Source organism: Rhinoderma darwinii, unplaced genomic scaffold (genome assembly GCF_050947455.1).
Source record: "Rhinoderma darwinii isolate aRhiDar2 unplaced genomic scaffold, aRhiDar2.hap1 Scaffold_645, whole genome shotgun sequence".
Taxonomy (NCBI): Eukaryota; Metazoa; Chordata; class Amphibia; order Anura; family Rhinodermatidae; genus Rhinoderma; species Rhinoderma darwinii.
The window spans coordinates 106,505-126,919 of record NW_027464201.1 but is presented as its reverse complement, the minus strand read 5'-3'; the positions used below and the strand labels follow the sequence as shown (position 1 = coordinate 126,919).

The window sequence follows — 20,415 nt, the reverse complement described above, 5'->3', positions numbered from 1 at the left end:
GCGTGGCTGTAACATCATCTTAGTAGGAGGGGGCGTGGCTGTGACATCCTCTTAGTAACAGGGGGCGGGGCTGTGACCAGTGATCATTTTCAGTTGGGCGATCGTTCAGTTTATAAGTGATTTCCTAGACAGAATTGTGCAGATATTCAGCCACATAATCCCTAGTGTCCCCGGGGGGCTGGAGGGGGTGTAACTGGACATCAGGTATGACTAGTGGCCCCCTTTTCTGCTCTAAGACACCAGGGCCACTGACATTAACCCTTCTCTGACCTCCACCATCGCTGTTTTGCTGTTTCATGGTGAGATACTTGGCGCTATGCGACATTTATTTTCTGTTGTTTTGTTGTATAGGGAGCAGCGTCCCGGCCCCCGGCGGTCCCGTTCATCAGTGACAGCGCCAGAGGGGACATTGGGTGTGACGGGCTCTCTGCGTATAACGTTTCCTGGCTCCTTCTTCATATAATCCGGCACGAAATCATCAAAGAGCGAAAGCCGTTATGGTGAAATAGAATTTCATGTCTTTATTCAGGTCTCTGCTCTGCTGCCGGCAACAACATTACAATGAATAGAACTTTATGCCGTCAGTGGATTCTGACACTTCCCGTCCGTGTAAAACAAAAAAACAGGAAAAGAAACAGGAAAATCATAAACCCCTCGGCCAAGGATTCCCGGCTCCACCGGTGCCGAATGGTAACGAGACTTAGAGACTGGTATGATGTGCGGAGGGGCCCCTGGTGTGAAGTGACCGCGGCGGGGGCCACACCGGGCCACTGTGTGTCAATACTGAGGTTATACTATTGCTTACATGGTATTATGGTATAGACGGAGCGACCTCCTAATGCCGAGTGCTCTCTAGAAGCGCAGCCGCGGCCGCCGCCATGTACAAATAACCTGAGTTTAGGCGTCTACATTTCTATATTGTGCAACACGAGTGCGGAAGAAGCTCAGTGACTGGAAACTTACAGTGATATCGCTCAGGCCAAATCCCGGGACCAAACATTCCCCTATAGGCACGCGTAGAACGGAAGATTCCCTACATGATCGTCACCCTATAGACATGAGAACCCGACTGATAGTGGCTTCACTGCGGCGCAGACATCAGCAAGGACGGGACCGCAGAGTGCAAGAGCGCAGGAAGGACGGGACCGCAGAGTGCAAGAGCGCAGCAAGGACGGGACCGCAGAGTGGAAGAGCGCAGCAAGGACGGGACCGCAGAGTGCAAGAGCGCAGCAAGGAAGGGACCGCAGTGTGCAAGAGCGGGACTGCAGCGTGCAAGAGCGTAGCAAGGACGGGACCGCAGAGTGCAAGAGCGCAGGAAGGACGGGACCGCAGAGTGCAAGAGCGCAGCAAGGACGGGACCGCAGAGTGCAAGAGCGCAGCAAGGACGGGACCGCAGAGTGCAAGAGCGCAGCAAGGACGGGACCGCAGAGTGCAAGAGCGCAGCAAGGAAGGGACCGCAGAGTGCAAGAGCGCAGCAAGGAAGGGACCGCAGAGTGCAAGAGCGCAGGAAGGACGGGACCGCAGAGTGCAAGAGCGCAGGAAGGACGAGACCGCAGAGTGCAAGAGCGCAGCAAGGACGGGACGCAGAGTGCAAGAGCGCAGCAAGGAAGGGACCGCAGAGTGCAAGAGCGCAGGAAGGACGGGACCGCAGAGTGCAAGAGCGCAGGAAGGACGGGACCGCAGAGTGCAAGAGCGCAGGAAGGACGAGACCGCAGAGTGCAAGAGCGCAGCAAGGACGGGACCGCAGAGTGCAAGAGCGCAGCAAGGACGGGACCGCAGAGTGCAAGAGCGCAGCAAGGAAGGGACCGCAGAGTGCAAGAGCGCAGCAAGGACGGGACCGCAGAGTGCAAGAGCGCAGCAAGGAAGGGACCGCAGAGTGCAAGAGCGCAGCAAGGATGGGACCACAGAGTGGAAGAGCGCAGCAAGGACGGGACCGCAGAGTGCAAGAGCGCAGCAAGGAAGGGACCGCAGTGTGCAAGAGCGCAGGAACAACCGTGTCAGTCATATTTTTCTAAGCAGAAGTTGCATTAAAGCGTTGGTCACAAGGAGGCAGCATTGAGCTTCTGATAAACAGCTGTGTGACACCAGGGGGCAGCAGTGAGCTATTCTTTATGTGAGGATAGGGGGCAGCAGTGAGCTATTTATGTGACACCAGTGAGCTATTCTTTATTTGACACCAGGGGGCAGCAGTGAGCTACTATGGATGCGGCACCAGGGGGCAGCAGTGAGCTTCTCTTTATGGGACATCAGGGGGCAGCAGTGAGCTTCTCTTTCTGTGACACCAATGTGGAGTAGTGAGCTCCTCTTTATGTGCCACCAGTGAGCTTCTCTTTATGTGACACAAGGGGGCAGCAGTGAGTCTGCTCAATGTATGTATATATATATATATATATACGAGCTGGTGGTTTGTGTAATATAATATATATGTGGCACAGTCATTCGAAGCTGCAGTTGGTAGAGGAGACACTAGGTGGCAGCACAGGGCGCCTCACTTGTATAATTGCGCAGTAGCCGCAGTGAGAAATGCTGCAATGACACGGCTGCACCTGCGCCTGGACAATTACGGGGGGGGGGGGGGGGATTCAAATCAAATGATGAGACCCCGCAATCCTCCAGGTCACAAGAATCACGTGACAGCGAGCTGCTTAAAGGGCCAGTGAACCTGAAATGTTTCCTCTGCTTTGTGGGTCGGTAACATTTACTGAGAATGGGAAACAATGGATGAAAAGGAGGCGGAGCTTTTATAACAAATTCTGCTGCTGTCTGCGCTGAGGACGGCGACCGGATTATCTAATCGCTAAATAACGTCCCTCATAAAACACATCATGTGACTGTGATCGCCGTCTACGTGTCCCATGATGCTCAGTGACCGCCATTATGTCTGCTAGCCACATTCCAGTCTTTGCATTCCAGGTGTACTGGCCCTTTAAGACATGCAGATTGTTACATGTTATTCTTGTTAGGTGAAACATTGTTGCTTTACTGGTGCGGAGCGGTTTCTGCAGCGCGCGCACCCGGGGATTCGCCCTCAGAATCAGCGCGCGCCACCGGCGACATTGCACAGAGCGCGATTGCATAAATGATCCCCCCCCCCCCCCCCCCGCCGAGAATAATCCAAGACTGGAGAGTAAGAAACGTAAATGGTTGTGAAATACTGAACCGCGAACCGTCAGCGCGGTGACCAAAGATTGTCCGACCGTCTCGCGCCACAAGAACAAACTATTGCGCGGTCACTTTAACATTTCATTGGTGAAACTGAAATTTGCCATTTATTAGGGGGCTGAGGAGTGAAATATAAACCCCCAAAAAGGAAGGCGGAGCCCTGCGCCAATCCAGAGGCCGCTATATCTGCAGCAAATACGAGGATAACGTCATCTACACCCGATCCGGCCGCCCCCGCAGGGGAGGTATTGACGAAGGGGTTCTGTAAAACTCGCCACTGCTGCACGTGACCGGACGGCGAGCGATCTCTGCCCGCGCCACAAACGTTCCCGGAATTAACGGCTCCGCAAGTTATAAAAATTGGTGATTAAAAAAAAAAATCTTTACTAAAAAATCTTTTGTACTTTTTCTTATAAAAGGCGTTTCCTTCGGATAAAAATGTCGCCGTATTTACAAGATTTCCCAGAATTCTAGTGAAATAAAATATCGGACGCGTAAAGCGACTAAAAAGAGGATTTGTCTCACAGCGTAAAAAACGGAGAAAAAAACGCTCCCTTTACTACATTTGTTCATATGGTTACGAGTCACATGATCCGACGCCATGACCACCGGTCACGTGTCCTATGGAGTGCGCAGGGGGCGGGGCCTTGGAGGTCAGCGCGTTGTAAATGCCGTACCTTATATCCGTGAGCAAATACACGATCTGCTGGACGCTAAGCTCCGCCTCCCAGCGCCAACTCACCGTCTACTCCAAGACCGCGCGCCGCTTTATAATGTGAATGCTGTGACTATCCTGTACATCATGTCCTATACTCCAGTCACATCCAAAGCTGCAGTAACTATTCTACTGTTACATCATGTCTCATACTCCAGTTACATCCAGAGCTGCAGTCAATATACTGCTGTTACATCATGTTTTATACTCCAATCACATCTAGAGCTGCAGTGTCTATTCTGCTGGTACATCATGTCTTATACTCCAATCACATCCAGAGCTGCAGTCATTATTCTAGCGTCTGCCACTAAGAAACTTACAATATGGGACTATAGACAGTCCCCGATTCTGCTGAATTCCAGATATTTCGTTGCATTGCAGAGCACAGTACAGAGCGATGTGCAAACACTACAACACCTGCAATGCAACTCAGCAGACTATGTTCTGTGCAGGCACTCCACCTGAGAGCTAACAGGAAACCAGCAAAATGCTAAACCCAGCGCTGTAACATAAGACATGATGTATCAGCAGATTGGTGACTGCAGCTCTGGATGTGACTGGAGTATAAGACATCATTTCACAGTAGATTTGTGACTGCTGCTCTGGATGTGATTGGAGTATTAGACATGATGGAACAACAAAATAGTGACTGCAGCTCTGGATGTGACTGGAGTATGACATAATGCAACAATAGAACAGTGACTGCAGCTTTGGATGTGACTGGAGTATGACATGATGTAACAATAGAATCGTGACTGCAGCTTTGGATGTGACTGGAGTGTGACATAATGTAACAATAGAACAGTGACTGCAGCTTTGGATGTGACTGGAGTATGACATAATGTAACAACTGAATAGTGACTGCAGCTTTGGATGTGACTGGAGTATGACATGATGTAACTTGATGTACACGGTTCTCAGCGTTATCTGGAAATTTATGCGTGAAATGGCGCTTAGAGGCGGAGATTTTATTTCCGTCAGTCTCATTAGGGGAGAACCGGTCAGGACTTGTCCACACGTAACGGGATTGCGGACAGAAATTACGCCGCGGAACACAACAGCAGCAAAGTGACTCCACGCGCTGCGCAAAACTCACCTGCGCCGCGTCAATTATTACTGCGGAACGTGGACGGATTTCCTGCGTTTTTCCGATGTAAGGCTGAGGGGGGGGGGGGGGGGTGAGCCGCGTAAGAGAACGCAACGCATCCGACCAGTGCGCCGAATTCTGAGTGAAAAACCGCAAAGTCCGCCGTGGAAAACTGCAGCATGAGCCGGCCTGTGATTGGCTGCAGCGGTCACATGGGATGAAGCGTCACCCCCAGGGGGCCGCGCTGGAGGGAGAAACACAGACTTCTGGGTAATTTACAAAAATAAATTGTGGTTTTTGCGGCGGAATCGCTGCCCCCAACCCCCCCCCCGCACAAAACGCGACGACTTCTATTTATTACGGGTTTTACCTCCAGATTGAATTCAAGGGGGAAAACGGCAACAAATAAGCAGCGAAATACGAGCGAACGGCCGCGCCGCCACATCCCAGACCGCAGGTCCGTTTCTGCGTTGCGTTTTTTCCGCTCGCTATTTGCGCAGCGCGGGGAGATTTGTTTTATCCATTTTGCTGCAGATTTTGAGGTGTGAACGGAGCCGTAACGTGGAATTTCTTACAGGGGGCGGAGCCGACGTCAGAGGAAATGTCCGCACGGCAAAGTGCTGAACGAACCGCGACAAAACACTGCACTAATCTCCGCAGTAAAAACGCATGACGAGGTGAGGATTTGCCGCTGGTTGACGTGTAAATGCTGCAGAAATTCTGTTACATGTGAACAAGCCCTGACGCTGGCGGCCGCGCTCCCGGGGATCGCCCCCGCGCTTTACTCCTGGCTCCGCCCCTCACACCTGACGACACGCCACGATGAATATCTACCGGATTTGGTGGCAGATGAGATTGTTAGAAAAGTGTCCCTGAAGAATCCCCCCCCCCCCCATGTGGAGATCCGATGCCCGCCAGCTGCCCGCGTACAATGTACCGCCCCCCGCCCCGGGCATCACCCCTCCCCCGGGCATCACGGATATAGCTATAAATATACGATAGAAATGTGCAGCGGTGCCCCCCCATGGAGTCTCTGGGGGAGGGGTCACCCGGGACCTCGCTGTATATGGGGACCACAATGATGGGGGGGGGGGGGGCGTGGTCGTCGTCTACAGTGTTGTGTATAAGCTCCGTGCTAGCGGGAGGTGGGCGGAGCCGTCACCCCTCACTCCTCCCCCTTCTGGGCGGTTTTCTCCTCCTCCTCCTCGCTGATGGCCTGGATGTGGTCGGAGGTCGGGTGGACGGGGGGCGTGTCCTGCTCCGGCGCCTCCGCCCGCTGCTCCTCCTCCATCACCTTCCGCCACATCTCGTGGTTCTCCAGAAGATGCTGCGACATCAAACACAAGACTTTTCTCTTACATTTTTTCTTTTCTGTCAATAAAAAAAAAACGGGAAATGTTCAGAGTGAAAAAAGTGGAAATACATCCTGCAGACTATTACACCACTGACCTCCCTGCAGAGCATTGCTCCTCCACCTCCTGACAGATACATAGTGATACATCCTGCAGACTATTACATCACTGACCTCTCTACAGATCTGCAGAACATTGCTCCTCTACCTCCTGACAGATACATAGTGATATATCCTGCAGATTATTACACCACTGACCTCCCTGCAGATCTGCAGAACATCGCTCCTCTACCTCCTGACAGATACATAGTGATATATCCTGCAGATTATTACACCACTGACCTCTCTACAGATCTGCAGAACATTGCTCCTCTACCTCCTGACAGATACATAGTGATATATCCTGCAGATTATTACACCACTGACCTCTCTACAGATCTGCAGAACATTGCTCCTCCACCTCCTGACAGATACATAGTGATATATCCTGCAGATTATTACACCACTGACCTCGCTACAGATCTGCAGAACATTGCTCCTCTACCTCCTGACAGATACATAGTGATATATCCTGCAGATTATTACACCACTGACCTCTCTACAGATCTGCAGAACATTGCTCCTCCACCTCCTGACAGATACATAGTGATATATCCTGCAGATTATTACACCACTGACCTCTCTACAGATCTGCAGAACATCGCTCCTCTACCTCCTGACAGATACATAGTGATATATCCTGCAGATTATTACACCACTGACCTCTCTACAGATCTGCAGAACATCGCTCCTCTACCTCCTGACAGATACATAGTGATATATCCTGCAGATTATTACACCACTGACCTCTCTACAGATCTGCAGAACATTGCTCCTCTACCTCCTGACAGATACATAGTGATATATCCTGCAGATTATTACACCGCTGACCTCTCTACAGATCTGCAGAACATCGCTCCTCTACCTCCTGACAGATACATAGTGATATATTCTGCAGATTATTACACCACTGACCTCTCTACAGATCTGCAGAACATTGCTCCTCTACCTCCTGACAGATACATAGTGATATATCCTGCAGATTATTACACCACTGACCTCTCTACAGATCTGCAGAACATTGCTCCTCTACCTCCTGACAGATATATAGTGATATATACTGCAGATTATTACACTACTGACCTCTCTACAGATCTGCAGAACATTGCTCCTCTACCTCCTGACAGATACTTAGTGATATATCCTGCAGATTATTACACCACTGACCTCTCTACATCTGCAGAACATTGCTCCTCTACCTCCTGACAGATACATAGTGATATATCCTGCAGATTATTACACCACTGACCTCTCTACAGATCTGCAGAACATTGCTCCTCTACCTCCTGACAGATACATAGTGATATATCCTGCAGATTATTACACCACTGACCCCTCTAGAGATCTGCAGAACATTGCTCCGCTACCTCCTGACAGATATATAGTGATATATCCTGCAGATTATTACACCACTGACCTCTCTACAGATCTGCAGAACATTGCTCCTCTACCTCCTGACAGATACATAGTAATATATCCTGCAGATTATTACACCACTGACCTCTCTACAGATCTGCAGAACATTGCTCCTCTACCTCCTGACAGATACATAGTGATATATCCTGCAGATTATTACACCACTGACCTCTCTACAGATCTGCAGAACATTGCTCCTCTACCTCCTGACAGATACATAGTGATATATCCTGCAGATTATTACACCACTAACCTCTCTGCAGATCTGCAGAACATTGCTCCTCTACCTCCTGACAGATACATAGTGATATATCCTGCAGATTATTACACCACTGACCTCTCTACAGATCTGCAGAACATTGCTCCTCTACCTCCTGACAGATACATAGTGATATATCCTGCAGATTATTACACCACTGACCTCTCTACAGATCTGCAGAACATTGCTCCTCTACCTCCTGACAGATACATAGTGATATATCCTGCAGATTATTACACCACTGACCTCTCTACAGATCTGCAGAACATTGCTCCTCTACCTCCTGACAGATACTTAGTGATATATCCTGCAGATTATTACACCACTGACCTCTCTACAGATCTGCAGAACATTGCTCCTCTACCTCCTGACAGATACATAGTGATATATCCTGCAGATTATTACACCACTGACCTCTCTACAGATCTGCAGAACATTGCTCCTCTACCTCCTGACAGATACATAGTGATATATCCTGCAGATTATTACACAACTGACCTCTCTACAGATCTGCAGAACATCGCTCCTCCACCTCCTGACAGATACATAGCGATATATCCTGCAGATTATTACACCACTGACCTCTCTACAGATCTGCAGAGCATTGCTCCTCTACCTACTGACAGATACATAGTGATATATCCTGCAGATTATTACACCACTGACCACTCTACAAATCTGCAGAACATTGCTCCTCCACCTCCTGACAGATACATAGTGATATATCCTGCAGATTATTACACCACTGACCTCTCTAGAGATCTGCAGAACATTGCTCCTCCACCTCCTGACAGATACATAGTGATATATCCTGCAGATTATTACACCACTGACCTCTCTACAGATCTGCAGAACATTGCTCCTCTACCTCCTGACAGATACATAGTGATATATCCTGCAGATTATTACACCACTGACCTCTCTACAGATCTGCAGAACATTGCTCCTCTACCTCCTGACATACATAGTGATATATCCTGCAGATTATTACACCACTGACCTCTCTACAGATCTGCAGAACATTGCTCCTCCACCTCCTGACAGATACATAGTGATATATCCTGCAGACTATCACACCACTGACCTCTCTACAGATCTGCAGAACATCGCTCCTCTACCTCCTGACAGATACATAGTGATATATCCTGCAGATTATTACACCACTGACCTCTCTACAGATCTGCAGAACATCGCTCCTCCACCTCCTGACAGATACATAGTGATATATACTGCAGATTATTACACCACTGACCTCTCTACAGACCTGCAGAACATTGCTCCTCTACCTCCTGACAGATACATAGTGATATATCCTGCAGATTATTACACCACTGACCCCTCTAGAGATCTGCAGAACATTGCTCCTCTACCTCCTGACAGATACATAGTGATATATTCTGCAGATTATTACACCACTGACCTCTCTACAGACCTGCAGAACATTGCTCCTCTACCTCCTGACAGATACATAGTGATATATCCTGCAGATTATTACACCACTGACCTCTCCACAGATCTGCAGAACATCGCTCCTCTACCTCCTGACAGATACATAGTGATATATCCTGCAGATTATTACACCACTGACCTCTCTACAGATCTGCAGAACATTGCTCCTCTACCTCCTGACAGATACATAGTGATATATCCTGCAGATTATTACACCACTGACCTCTCTAGAGATCTGCAGAGCATCGCTCCTCTACCTCCTGACAGATACATAGTGATATATCCTGCAGATTATTACACCAATGACCTCTCTACAGATCTGCAGAACATTGCTCCTCTACCTCCTGACAGATACATAGTGATATATCCTGCAGATTATTACACCACTGACCTCTCTACAGATCTGCAGAACATCGCTCCTCTACCTCCTGACAGATACACAGTGATATATCCTGCAGATTATTACACCACTGACCTCTCTACAGATCTGCAGAACATTGCTCCTCCACCTCCTGACAGATACATAGTGATATATCCTGCAGATTATTACACCACTGACCTCTCTACAGATCTGCAGAACATTGCTCCTCTACCTCCTGACAGATACATAGTGATATCCTGCAGATTATTACACCACTGACCTCTCTACAGACCTGCAGAACATTGCTCCTCTACCTCCTGACAGATACATAGTGATATATCCTGCAGATTATTACACCACTGACCTCCCTACAGATCTGCAGAACATCGCTCCTCTACCTCCTGACAGATACAGTGATATATCCTGCAGATTATTACACGACTGACCTCTCTACAGATCTGCAGATCATTGCTCCTCTACCTCCTGACAGATACATAGTGATATATCCTGCAGATTATTACACCACTGACCTCTACAGATCTGCAGAACATTGCTCCTCTACCTCCTGACAGATACATAGTGATATATCCTGCAGATTATTACACCACTGACCTCTCTAGAGATCTGCAGAACATTGCTCCTCTACCTCCTGACAGATACATAGTGATATATTCTGCAGATTATTACACCACTGACCTCTCTACAGATCTGCAGAACATTGCTCCTCTACCTCCTGACAGATACATAGTGATATATCCTGCAGACTATTACACCACTGACCTCTCTACAGATCTGCAGAACATTGCTCCTCTACCTCCTGACAGATACATAGTGATATATCCTGCAGATTATTACACCACTGACCTCTCTACAGATCTGCAGAGCATTGCTCCTCCACCTCCTGACAGATACATAGTGATATATCCTGCAGACTATTACACCACTGACCTCTCTACAGATCTGCAGAGCATTGCTCCTCCACCTCCTGACAGATACATAGTGATATCCTGCAGATTATTACACCACTGACCCCTCTACAGATCTGCAGAACATTGCTCCTCTACCTCCTGACAGATACATAGTGATATATTCTGCAGATTATTACACCACTGACTTCTCTACAGATCTGCAGAACATCGCTCCTCTACCTCCTGACAGATACATAGTGATATATCCTGCAGATTATTACACCACTGACCTCTCTACAGATCTGCAGAACATTGCTCCTCTACCTCCTGACAGATACATAGTGATATATCCTGCAGATTATTACACCACTGACCTCTCCACAGATCTGCAGAACATTGCTCCTCTACCTCCTGACAGATACATAGTGATATATCCTGCAGATTATTACACCACTGACCTCTCTACAGATCTGCAGAACATTGCTCCTCTACCTCCTGACAGATACATAGTGATATATCCTGCAGATTATTACACCACTGACCTCTCTAGAGATCTGCAGAGCATCGCTCCTCTACCTCCTGACAGATACATAGTGATATATCCTGCAGATTATTACACCAATGACCTCTCTACAGATCTGCAGAACATTGCTCCTCTACCTCCTGACAGATACATAGTGATATATCCTGCAGATTATTACACCACTGACCTCTCTACAGATCTGCAGAACATCGCTCCTCTACCTCCTGACAGATACACAGTGATATATCCTGCAGATTATTACACCACTGACCTCTCTACAGATCTGCAGAACATTGCTCCTCTACCTCCTGACAGATACATAGTGATATATCCTGCAGATTATTACACCACTGACCTCTCTACAGATCTGCAGAACATTCCTCCTCTACCTCCTGACAGATACATAGTGATATATCCTGCAGATTATTACACCACTGACCTCTCTACAGATCTGCAGAACATTGCTCCTCTACCTCCTGACAGATACATAGTGATATATCCTGCAGATTATTACACCACTGACCTCTCTAGAGATCTGCAGAACATTGCTCCTCTACCTCCTGACAGATACATAGTGATATATTCTGCAGATTATTACACCACTGACCTCTCTACAGATCTGCAGAACATTGCTCCTCTACCTCCTGACAGATACATAGTGATATATCCTGCAGACTATTACACCACTGACCTCTCTACAGATCTGCAGAACATTGCTCCTCTACCTCCTGACAGATACATAGTGATATATCCTGCAGATTATTACACCACTGACCTCTCTACAGATCTGCAGAGCATTGCTCCTCCACCTCCTGACAGATACATAGTGATATATCCTGCAGACTATTACACCACTGACCTCTCTACAGATCTGCAGAGCATTGCTCCTCCACCTCCTGACAGATACATAGTGATATCCTGCAGATTATTACACCACTGACCCCTCTACAGATCTGCAGAACATTGCTCCTCTACCTCCTGACAGATACATAGTGATATATTCTGCAGATTATTACACCACTGACTTCTCTACAGATCTGCAGAACATCGCTCCTCTACCTCCTGACAGATACATAGTGATATATCCTGCAGATTATTACATCACTGACCTCTCTACAGATCTGCAGAACATCGCTCCTCTACCTCCTGACAGATACATAGTGATATCCTGCAAATTATTACACCACTGACCTCTCTACAGACCTGCAGAACATTGCTCCTCTACCTCCTGACAGATACATAGTGATATATCCTGCAGATTATTACACCACTGACCTCCCTACAGATCTGCAGAACATTGCTCCTCTACCTCCTGACAGATACAGTGATATATCCTGCAGATTATTACACCACTGACCTCTCTACAGATCTGCAGATCATTGCTCCTCTACCTCCTGACAGATACATAGTGATATATCCTGCAGATTATTACACCACTGACCTCTCTAGAGATCTGCAGAACATTGCTCCTCTACCTCCTGACAGATACATAGTGATATATTCTGCAGATTATTACACCACTGACCTCTCTACAGATCTGCAGAACATTGCTCCTCTACCTCCTGACAGATACATAGTGATATATCCTGCAGACTATTACACCACTGACCTCTCTACAGATCTGCAGAACATTGCTCCTCTACCTCCTGACAGATACATAGTGATATATCCTGCAGATTATTACACCACTGACCTCTCTACAGATCTGCAGAGCATTGCTCCTCCACCTCCTGACAGATACATAGTGATATATCCTGCAGACTATTACACCACTTACCTCTCTACAGATCTGCAGAGCATTGCTCCTCCACCTCCTGACAGATACATAGTGATATCCTGCAGATTATTACACCACTGACCCCTCTACAGATCTGCAGAACATTGCTCCTCCACCTCCTGACAGATAAATAGTGATATATCCTGCAGATTATTACACCACTGACCTCTCTACAGATCTGCAGAACATTGCTCCTCTACCTCCTGACAGATACATAGTGATATATCCTGCAGATTATTACACCACTGACCTCTCTACAGATCTGCAGAACATTGCTCCTCTACCTCCTGACAGATACATAGTGATATATCCTGCAGATTATTACACCACTGACCTCTCTACAGATCAGCAGAACATTGCTCCTCCACCTCCTGACAGATACATAGTAATATATCCTGCAGATTATTACACCACTGACCTCTCTACAGATCTGCAGAACATCGCTCCTCTACCTCCTGACAGATACATAGTGATATATCCTGCAGATTATTACACCACTGACCTCTCTACAGATCTGCAGAACATTGCTCCTCTACCTCCTGACAGATACATAGTGATATATCCTGCAGATTATTACACCACTGACCTCTCTAGAGATCTGCAGAACATCGCTCCTCTACCTCCTGACAGATACATAGTGATATATCCTGCAGATTATTACACCACTGACCTCTCTACAGATCTGCAGAACATTGCTCCTCTACCTCCTGACAGATACATAGTGATATATCCTGCAGATTATTACACCACTGACCTCTCTACAGACCTGCAGAACATCGCTCCTCCACCTCCTGACAGATACATAGTGATATATCCTGCAGATTATTACACCACTGACCTCTCTACAGATCTGCAGAACATTGCTCCTCTACCTCCTGACAGATACATAGTGATATATCCTGCAGATTATTACACCACTGACCTCTCTACAGATCTGCAGAACATTGCTCCTCTACCTCCTGACAGATACATAGTGATATATCCTGCAGATTATTACACCACTGACCCCTCTACAGATCTGCAGAACATCGCTCCTCTACCTCCTGACAGATACATAGTGATATATCCTGCAGATTATTACACCACTGACCTCTCTACAGATCTGCAGAACATTGCTCCTCTACCTCCTGACAGATACACAGTGATATATCCTGCAGATTATTACACCACTGACCTCTCTACAGATCTGCAGAACATTGCTCCTCCACCTCCTGACAGATACATAGTGATATATCCTGCAGATTATTACACCACTGACCCCTCTAGAGATCTGCAGAACATTGCTCCTCTACCTCCTGACAGATACATAGTGATATATTCTGCAGATTATTACACCACTGACCTCTCTACAGACCTGCAGAACATTGCTCCTCTACCTCCTGACAGATACATAGTGATATATCCTGCAGATTATTACACCACTGACCTCTCTACAGATCTGCAGAACATTGCTCCTCCACCTCCTGACAGATACATAGTGATATATCCTGCAGATTATTACACAACTGACCTCTCCACAGATCTGCAGAACATTGCTCCTCTACCTCCTGACAGATACATAGTGATATATCCTGCAGATTATTACACCACTGACCTCTCTACAGATCTGCAGAACATTGCTCCTCTACCTCCTGACAGATACATAGTGATATATCCTGCAGATTATTACACCACTGACCTCTCTACAGATCTGCAGAACATTGCTCCTCTACCTCCTGACAGATACATAGTGATATATCCTGCAGATTATTACACCACTGACCTCTCTACAGATCTGCAGAACATTCCTCCTCTACCTCCTGACAGATACATAGTGATATATCCTGCAGATTATTACACCACTGACCTCTCTACAGATCTGCAGAACATTGCTCCTCTACCTCCTGACAGATACATAGTGATATATCCTGCGGATTATTACACCACTGACCTCTCTACAGATCTGCAGAACATTGCTCCTCCACCTCCTGACAGATACATAGTGATATATCCTGCAGATTATTACACCACTGACCTCTCTACAGATCTGCAGAACATTGCTCCTCTACCTCCTGACAGATACATAGTGATATATCCTGCAGATTATTACACCAATGACCTCTCTACAGATCTGCAGAACATTGCTCCTCTACCTCCTGACAGATACATAGTGATATATCCTGCAGATTATTACACCAATGACCTCTCTACAGATCTGCAGAACATTGCTCCTCTACCTCCTGGCAGATACATAGTGATATATCCTGCAGATTATTACACCAATGACCTCTCTACAGATCTGCAGAACATTGCTCCTCTACCTCCTGACAGATACATAGTGATATATCCTGCAGATTATTACACCACTGACCTCTCTACAGATCTGCAGAACATTGCACCTCTACCTCCTGACAGATACATAGTGATATATCCTGCAGATTATTACACCACTGACCCCTCTACAGATCTGCAGAACATTGCTCCTCTACCACCTGACAGATACATAGTGATATATCCTGCAGATTATTACACCACTGACCTCTCTACAGATCTGCAGAGCATTGCTCCTCTACCTCCTGACAGATACACAGTGATATATCCTGCAGATTATTACACCACTGACCTCTCTACAGATCTGCAGAACATTGCTCCTCTACCTCCTGACAGATACATAGTGATATATCCTGCAGATTATTACACCACTGACCTCTCTACAGATCTGCAGAACATTGCTCCTCCACCTCCTGACAGATACATAGTGATATCCTGCAGATTATTACACCACTGACCTCTCTACAGACCTGCAGAACATCGCTCCTCTACCTCCTGACAGATACATAGTGATATATTCTGCAGATTATTACACCACTGACCTCCCTACAGATCTGCAGAACATCGCTCCTCTACCTCCTGACAGATACAGTGATATATTCTGCAGATTATTACACCACTGACCTCTCTACAGATCTGCAGATCATTGCTCCTCTACCTCCTGACAGATACATAGTGATATATCCTGCAGATTATTACACCACTGACCTCTACAGATCTGCAGAACATTGCTCCTCTACCTCCTGACAGATACATAGTGATATATCCTGCAGATTATTACACCACTGACCTCTCTAGAGATCTGCAGAACATTGCTCCTCTACCTCCTGACAGATACATAGTGATATATTCTGCAGATTATTACACCACTGACCTCTCTACAGATCTGCAGAACATTGCTCCTCTACCTCCTGACAGATACATAGTGATATATCCTGCAGATTATTACACCACTGACCTCTCTACAGATCTGCAGAGCATTGCTCCTCCACCTCCTGACAGATACATAGTGATATATCCTGCAGACTATTACACCACTGACCTCTCTACAGATCTGCAGAACATTTCTCCTCTACCTCCTGACAGATACATAGTGATATATCCTGCAGATTATTACACCACTGACCTCTCTACAGATCTGCAGAGCATTGCTCCTCCACCTCCTGACAGATACATAGTGATATATCCTGCAGACTATTACACCACTGACCTCTCTACAGATCTGCAGAGCATTGCTCCTCCACCTCCTGACAGATACATAGTGATATCCTGCAGATTATTACACCACTGACCCCTCTACAGATCTGCAGAACATTGCTCCTCTACCTCCTGACAGATACATAGTGATATATTCTGCAGATTATTACACCACTGACCTCTCTACAGACCTGCAGAACATTGCTCCTCCACCTCCTGACAGATACAGTGATATATCCTGCAGATTATTACACCTCTGACCTCTCTACAGATCTGCAGAACATCGCTCCTCTACCTCCTGACAGATACATAGTGATATATCCTGCATATTATTACACCACTGACCTCTCTACAGATCTGCAGAACATCGCTCCTCCACCTCCTGACAGATACATAGTGATATATCCTGCAGATTATTACACCACTGACCTCTCTGCAGATCTGCAGAACATTGCTCCTCTACCTCCTGACAGATACACAGTGATATATCCTGCAGACTATTACACCACTGACCTCTCTACAGATCTGCAGAACATTGCTCCTCTACCTCCTGACAGATACATAGTGATATATCCTGCAGACTATTACACCACTGACCTCTTTACAGATCTGCAGAACATTGCTCCTCTACCTCCTGACAGATACATAGTGATATATCCTGCAGATTATTACACCACTGACCTCTCTAGTGAACTGCAGAACATTGCTCCTCTACCTCCTGACAGACCCATAGTGATATATCCTGCAGATTATTACACCACTGACCTCTCTACAGATCTGCAGAACATCGCTCCTCTACCTCCTGACAGATACATAGTGATATATCCTGCAGACTATTACACCACTGACCTCTCTACAGATCTGCAGAACATTGCTCCTCTACCTCCTGACAGATACATAGTGATATATCCTGCAGATTATTACACCACTGACCTCCCTACAGATCTGCAGAACATTGCTCCTCTACCTCCTGACAGATACATAGTGATATATCCTGCAGACTATTACACCTCCTGATCTGCAGAACATCTACTGAATACAATGTCATTAATGAGCCGGACTCCTGTGGTAAACACTTGAGGATTTGCCTTTGGTTATTAGAAGTGACGTCCGGCCTCAGGAATTCTCCATTCTTCTCCGTCCGGCGACATTTACTGCGGACTCGATGAGGTAACGTTCTTCTATTTACACAATTTACCTTCCTCCCTAATTAATTACCAGTCGCCTCATTTTAAGAATCTGCGTCCTGAACCCTGAGCCGCGGCCGACACTGAACCAGCAGAACCAGGAAACATTCAGCAACCGATCAGATCACTGGATCTCAAGGAAAAGGATCCGTTCTGAGAGATGAATATTCCTGGCGGGGGTGGGGGGCACGTAGTGATCGTTCTCATATATGGACCTGTGGCTGGGGGAGTAGGGGGGGACACGGCTCCATTCACACCACATTACCACGGATACGGAATCCAACAGAAAAAAATGGCGGCACCTCCCAGCAGACGCCATTATGCAGTTGCTCCCCCTCCATCACTTTACCACCTGATGTCCATGTAAAATATACATAAAACTTTAGAATATTATTCCACGACGGACTGACAGACAGCCCAGAAAGCCGGGGGAGGGGATCTGCTCACGTGGACCGGGGGTGAGGATCTGCTCATGTGGACCAGGGAAGTGGATTTGCTCATGTGGACCGGGGGAGAGGATCTGCTCATGTGGACCAGGTGAGAGGATCTGCTCACGTGGACCGGGGGTGAGGATCTGCTCACGTGGACCGGGGGAGTGGATCAGCTCATGTGGACCGGGGGAGAGGATCTGCTCATGTGGACCGGGGAATAGGATCTGCTCATGTGGACCGGGGGAGAGGATCTGCTCATGTGGACTGGGGGAGGGGATCTGCTCACGTGGACCGGGGAAAGAAGATCTGCTCATGTGGACTGGGGGAGGGGATCTAATCATGTGGATCGGGGGAGAGGATCTGCTCACGTGGAAAGAGGGAGTGGTTCTGCTCATGTGTTCCAGGGGAGTGGATCTGCTCTTGTGGACTGGGGAAGAGGATCTGCTCATGTGGACTGGGGAGGAGGATCTGCTCATGTGGACCGAAGGTGAGGATCTGCTCATGTGGACCAGGAGAGAGGATCTGCTCATGTGGACCGGGAAAGGGGATCCGCTTATGTGGACCAGGCGGAGAGGATCTGCTCGCGTGGCCAGGCGGAGAGGACCTGCTTACATGGACTGGGGGAGAGGTTCAGCTCATGTGGACATGGAGAGGTGATCTGCTCATGTGGACCGGGAGAGGGGTCTGCTTATGTAAACCAGGGGAGAGGATCTGCGCACGTGGCCTGGAGGAGGGGATCTGCTCTTGTGGACTGAAGGTGAGGATCTGCTTATGTGGATTGGGGGAGAGTATCTGCTCATGTGAGCTGAGAGAGAGGATCTGCTCATGTGGACCGAATGAGAGGCTCTGCTTATGTGGCCCGAAGGAGAGGATCTGCTTATGTGAGCCAGGGGAGTGGATCTGCTCATGTGGACCTGGAGTGGGGTCTGCTTACGTAAACCAGCGGAGAGGATCTGCTCATGTATAATGGGGGAGGATCTGCTCATGTGGACCGAAGGAGAGGATCTGCTCATGTGGGACGAGGGAGAGGATCTGCTCACGTGGGCTGGGGGAGAGGTTCTGCTCATGTGGACTGGGGAAGAGGTACTGCTCATGTGGACCAGGCGAGAGGATCTGCTCATGTGGAATGAGAAAAATAATCTGCTCATATGAACCTGGATAGAGGATCTGCTAATGTGGACCTGGATAGAGGATCTGCTTATGTGGGCCGGGGGAGTGGATCTGCTCAGGTGGACCGAGGGAGAGGATCTGCTTACGTGGAATGGGGGAGAGGTTCTGATCATGTGGAATGGGGGAGAGGATCTGCTCATGTGGAATGGGGGAGAGGATCTGCTCGTGTGGACCTGGAGAGGGGATCTGCTCATGTGGACCAGGGGAGAGGATCTGCTCACATGGCCTGGAGGAGGGGATCTGCTCATGTGGACCGAAGGAGAGGATCTGCTCATGTGGACTGAGGGAGAGGATCTGCTCATGTGGACTGAGGGAGAGGATCTGCTTATGTGGTCCGAATGAGAGGATCTGCTTATGTGGACTGGGAGAGGGGTCTGCTTACGTAAAGCAGGGGAGAGGATCTGCTCATGTGTAATGGGGGGAGGATCTGCTCATGTGGACCGAAGGAGAGGATCTGCTCATGTGAGCCGGGGGAGTGGATCTGCTCAGGTGGACCGAGGGAGAGGATCTGCTCACGTGGACTGGGGGAGAGGTTATGCTCATGTGGACCAGGCGAAAGGATCTGCTCATGTGGAATGGGGGAGAGGATCTGCTCATGTGGACCTGGAGAGAGGATATGCTCATGTGGACCTGGATAGAGGATCTGCTAATGTGGGCCTGGGGAGTGGATCTGCTCAGGTGGACCGAGGGAGAAGATCTGCTTAAGTTGACTGGGGGATAGGTTCTGATCATGTGGAATGGGGGAGAGGATCTGCTCATGTGGACCTGGAGAGAGGATCTGCTCATGTGGACCTGGAGAGAGGATCTGCTCAGGTGGACCGAGGGAGAGGATCTGCTTACGTGGACGGGGGAGAGGTTCTGATCATGTGGAATGGGGGAGAGGATCTGCTCATGTGGAATCGGGGAGAGGATCTGCTCATGTGGACCTGGAGAGAGGATCTGCTCATGTGGACCTGGAGAGAGGATCTGCTCATGTGGACTGGGAGAGGGGATCTGCTCATGAGGACCGGGAG

At 48.0% G+C, this 20,415-nt stretch overlaps 1 protein-coding gene across 2 annotated transcripts in view; it reads right to left on the bottom strand.

The window, feature by feature from the left end:
* Positions 1-4,093: 4,093 nt before the first annotated feature.
* The window catches only part of PDE3A (phosphodiesterase 3A), a 33,892-nt gene continuing 17,570 nt past the window's right edge, over positions 4,094-20,415 (bottom strand). For both annotated transcript variants that reach the window (XM_075849029.1, XM_075849030.1), the window contains exon 14: positions 4,094-6,335. In XM_075849029.1, the coding sequence (XP_075705144.1) occupies positions 6,130-6,335 (206 nt within the window). In that variant the 3' untranslated portion in view covers positions 4,094-6,129. The remainder of the gene's footprint in view (positions 6,336-20,415) is intronic.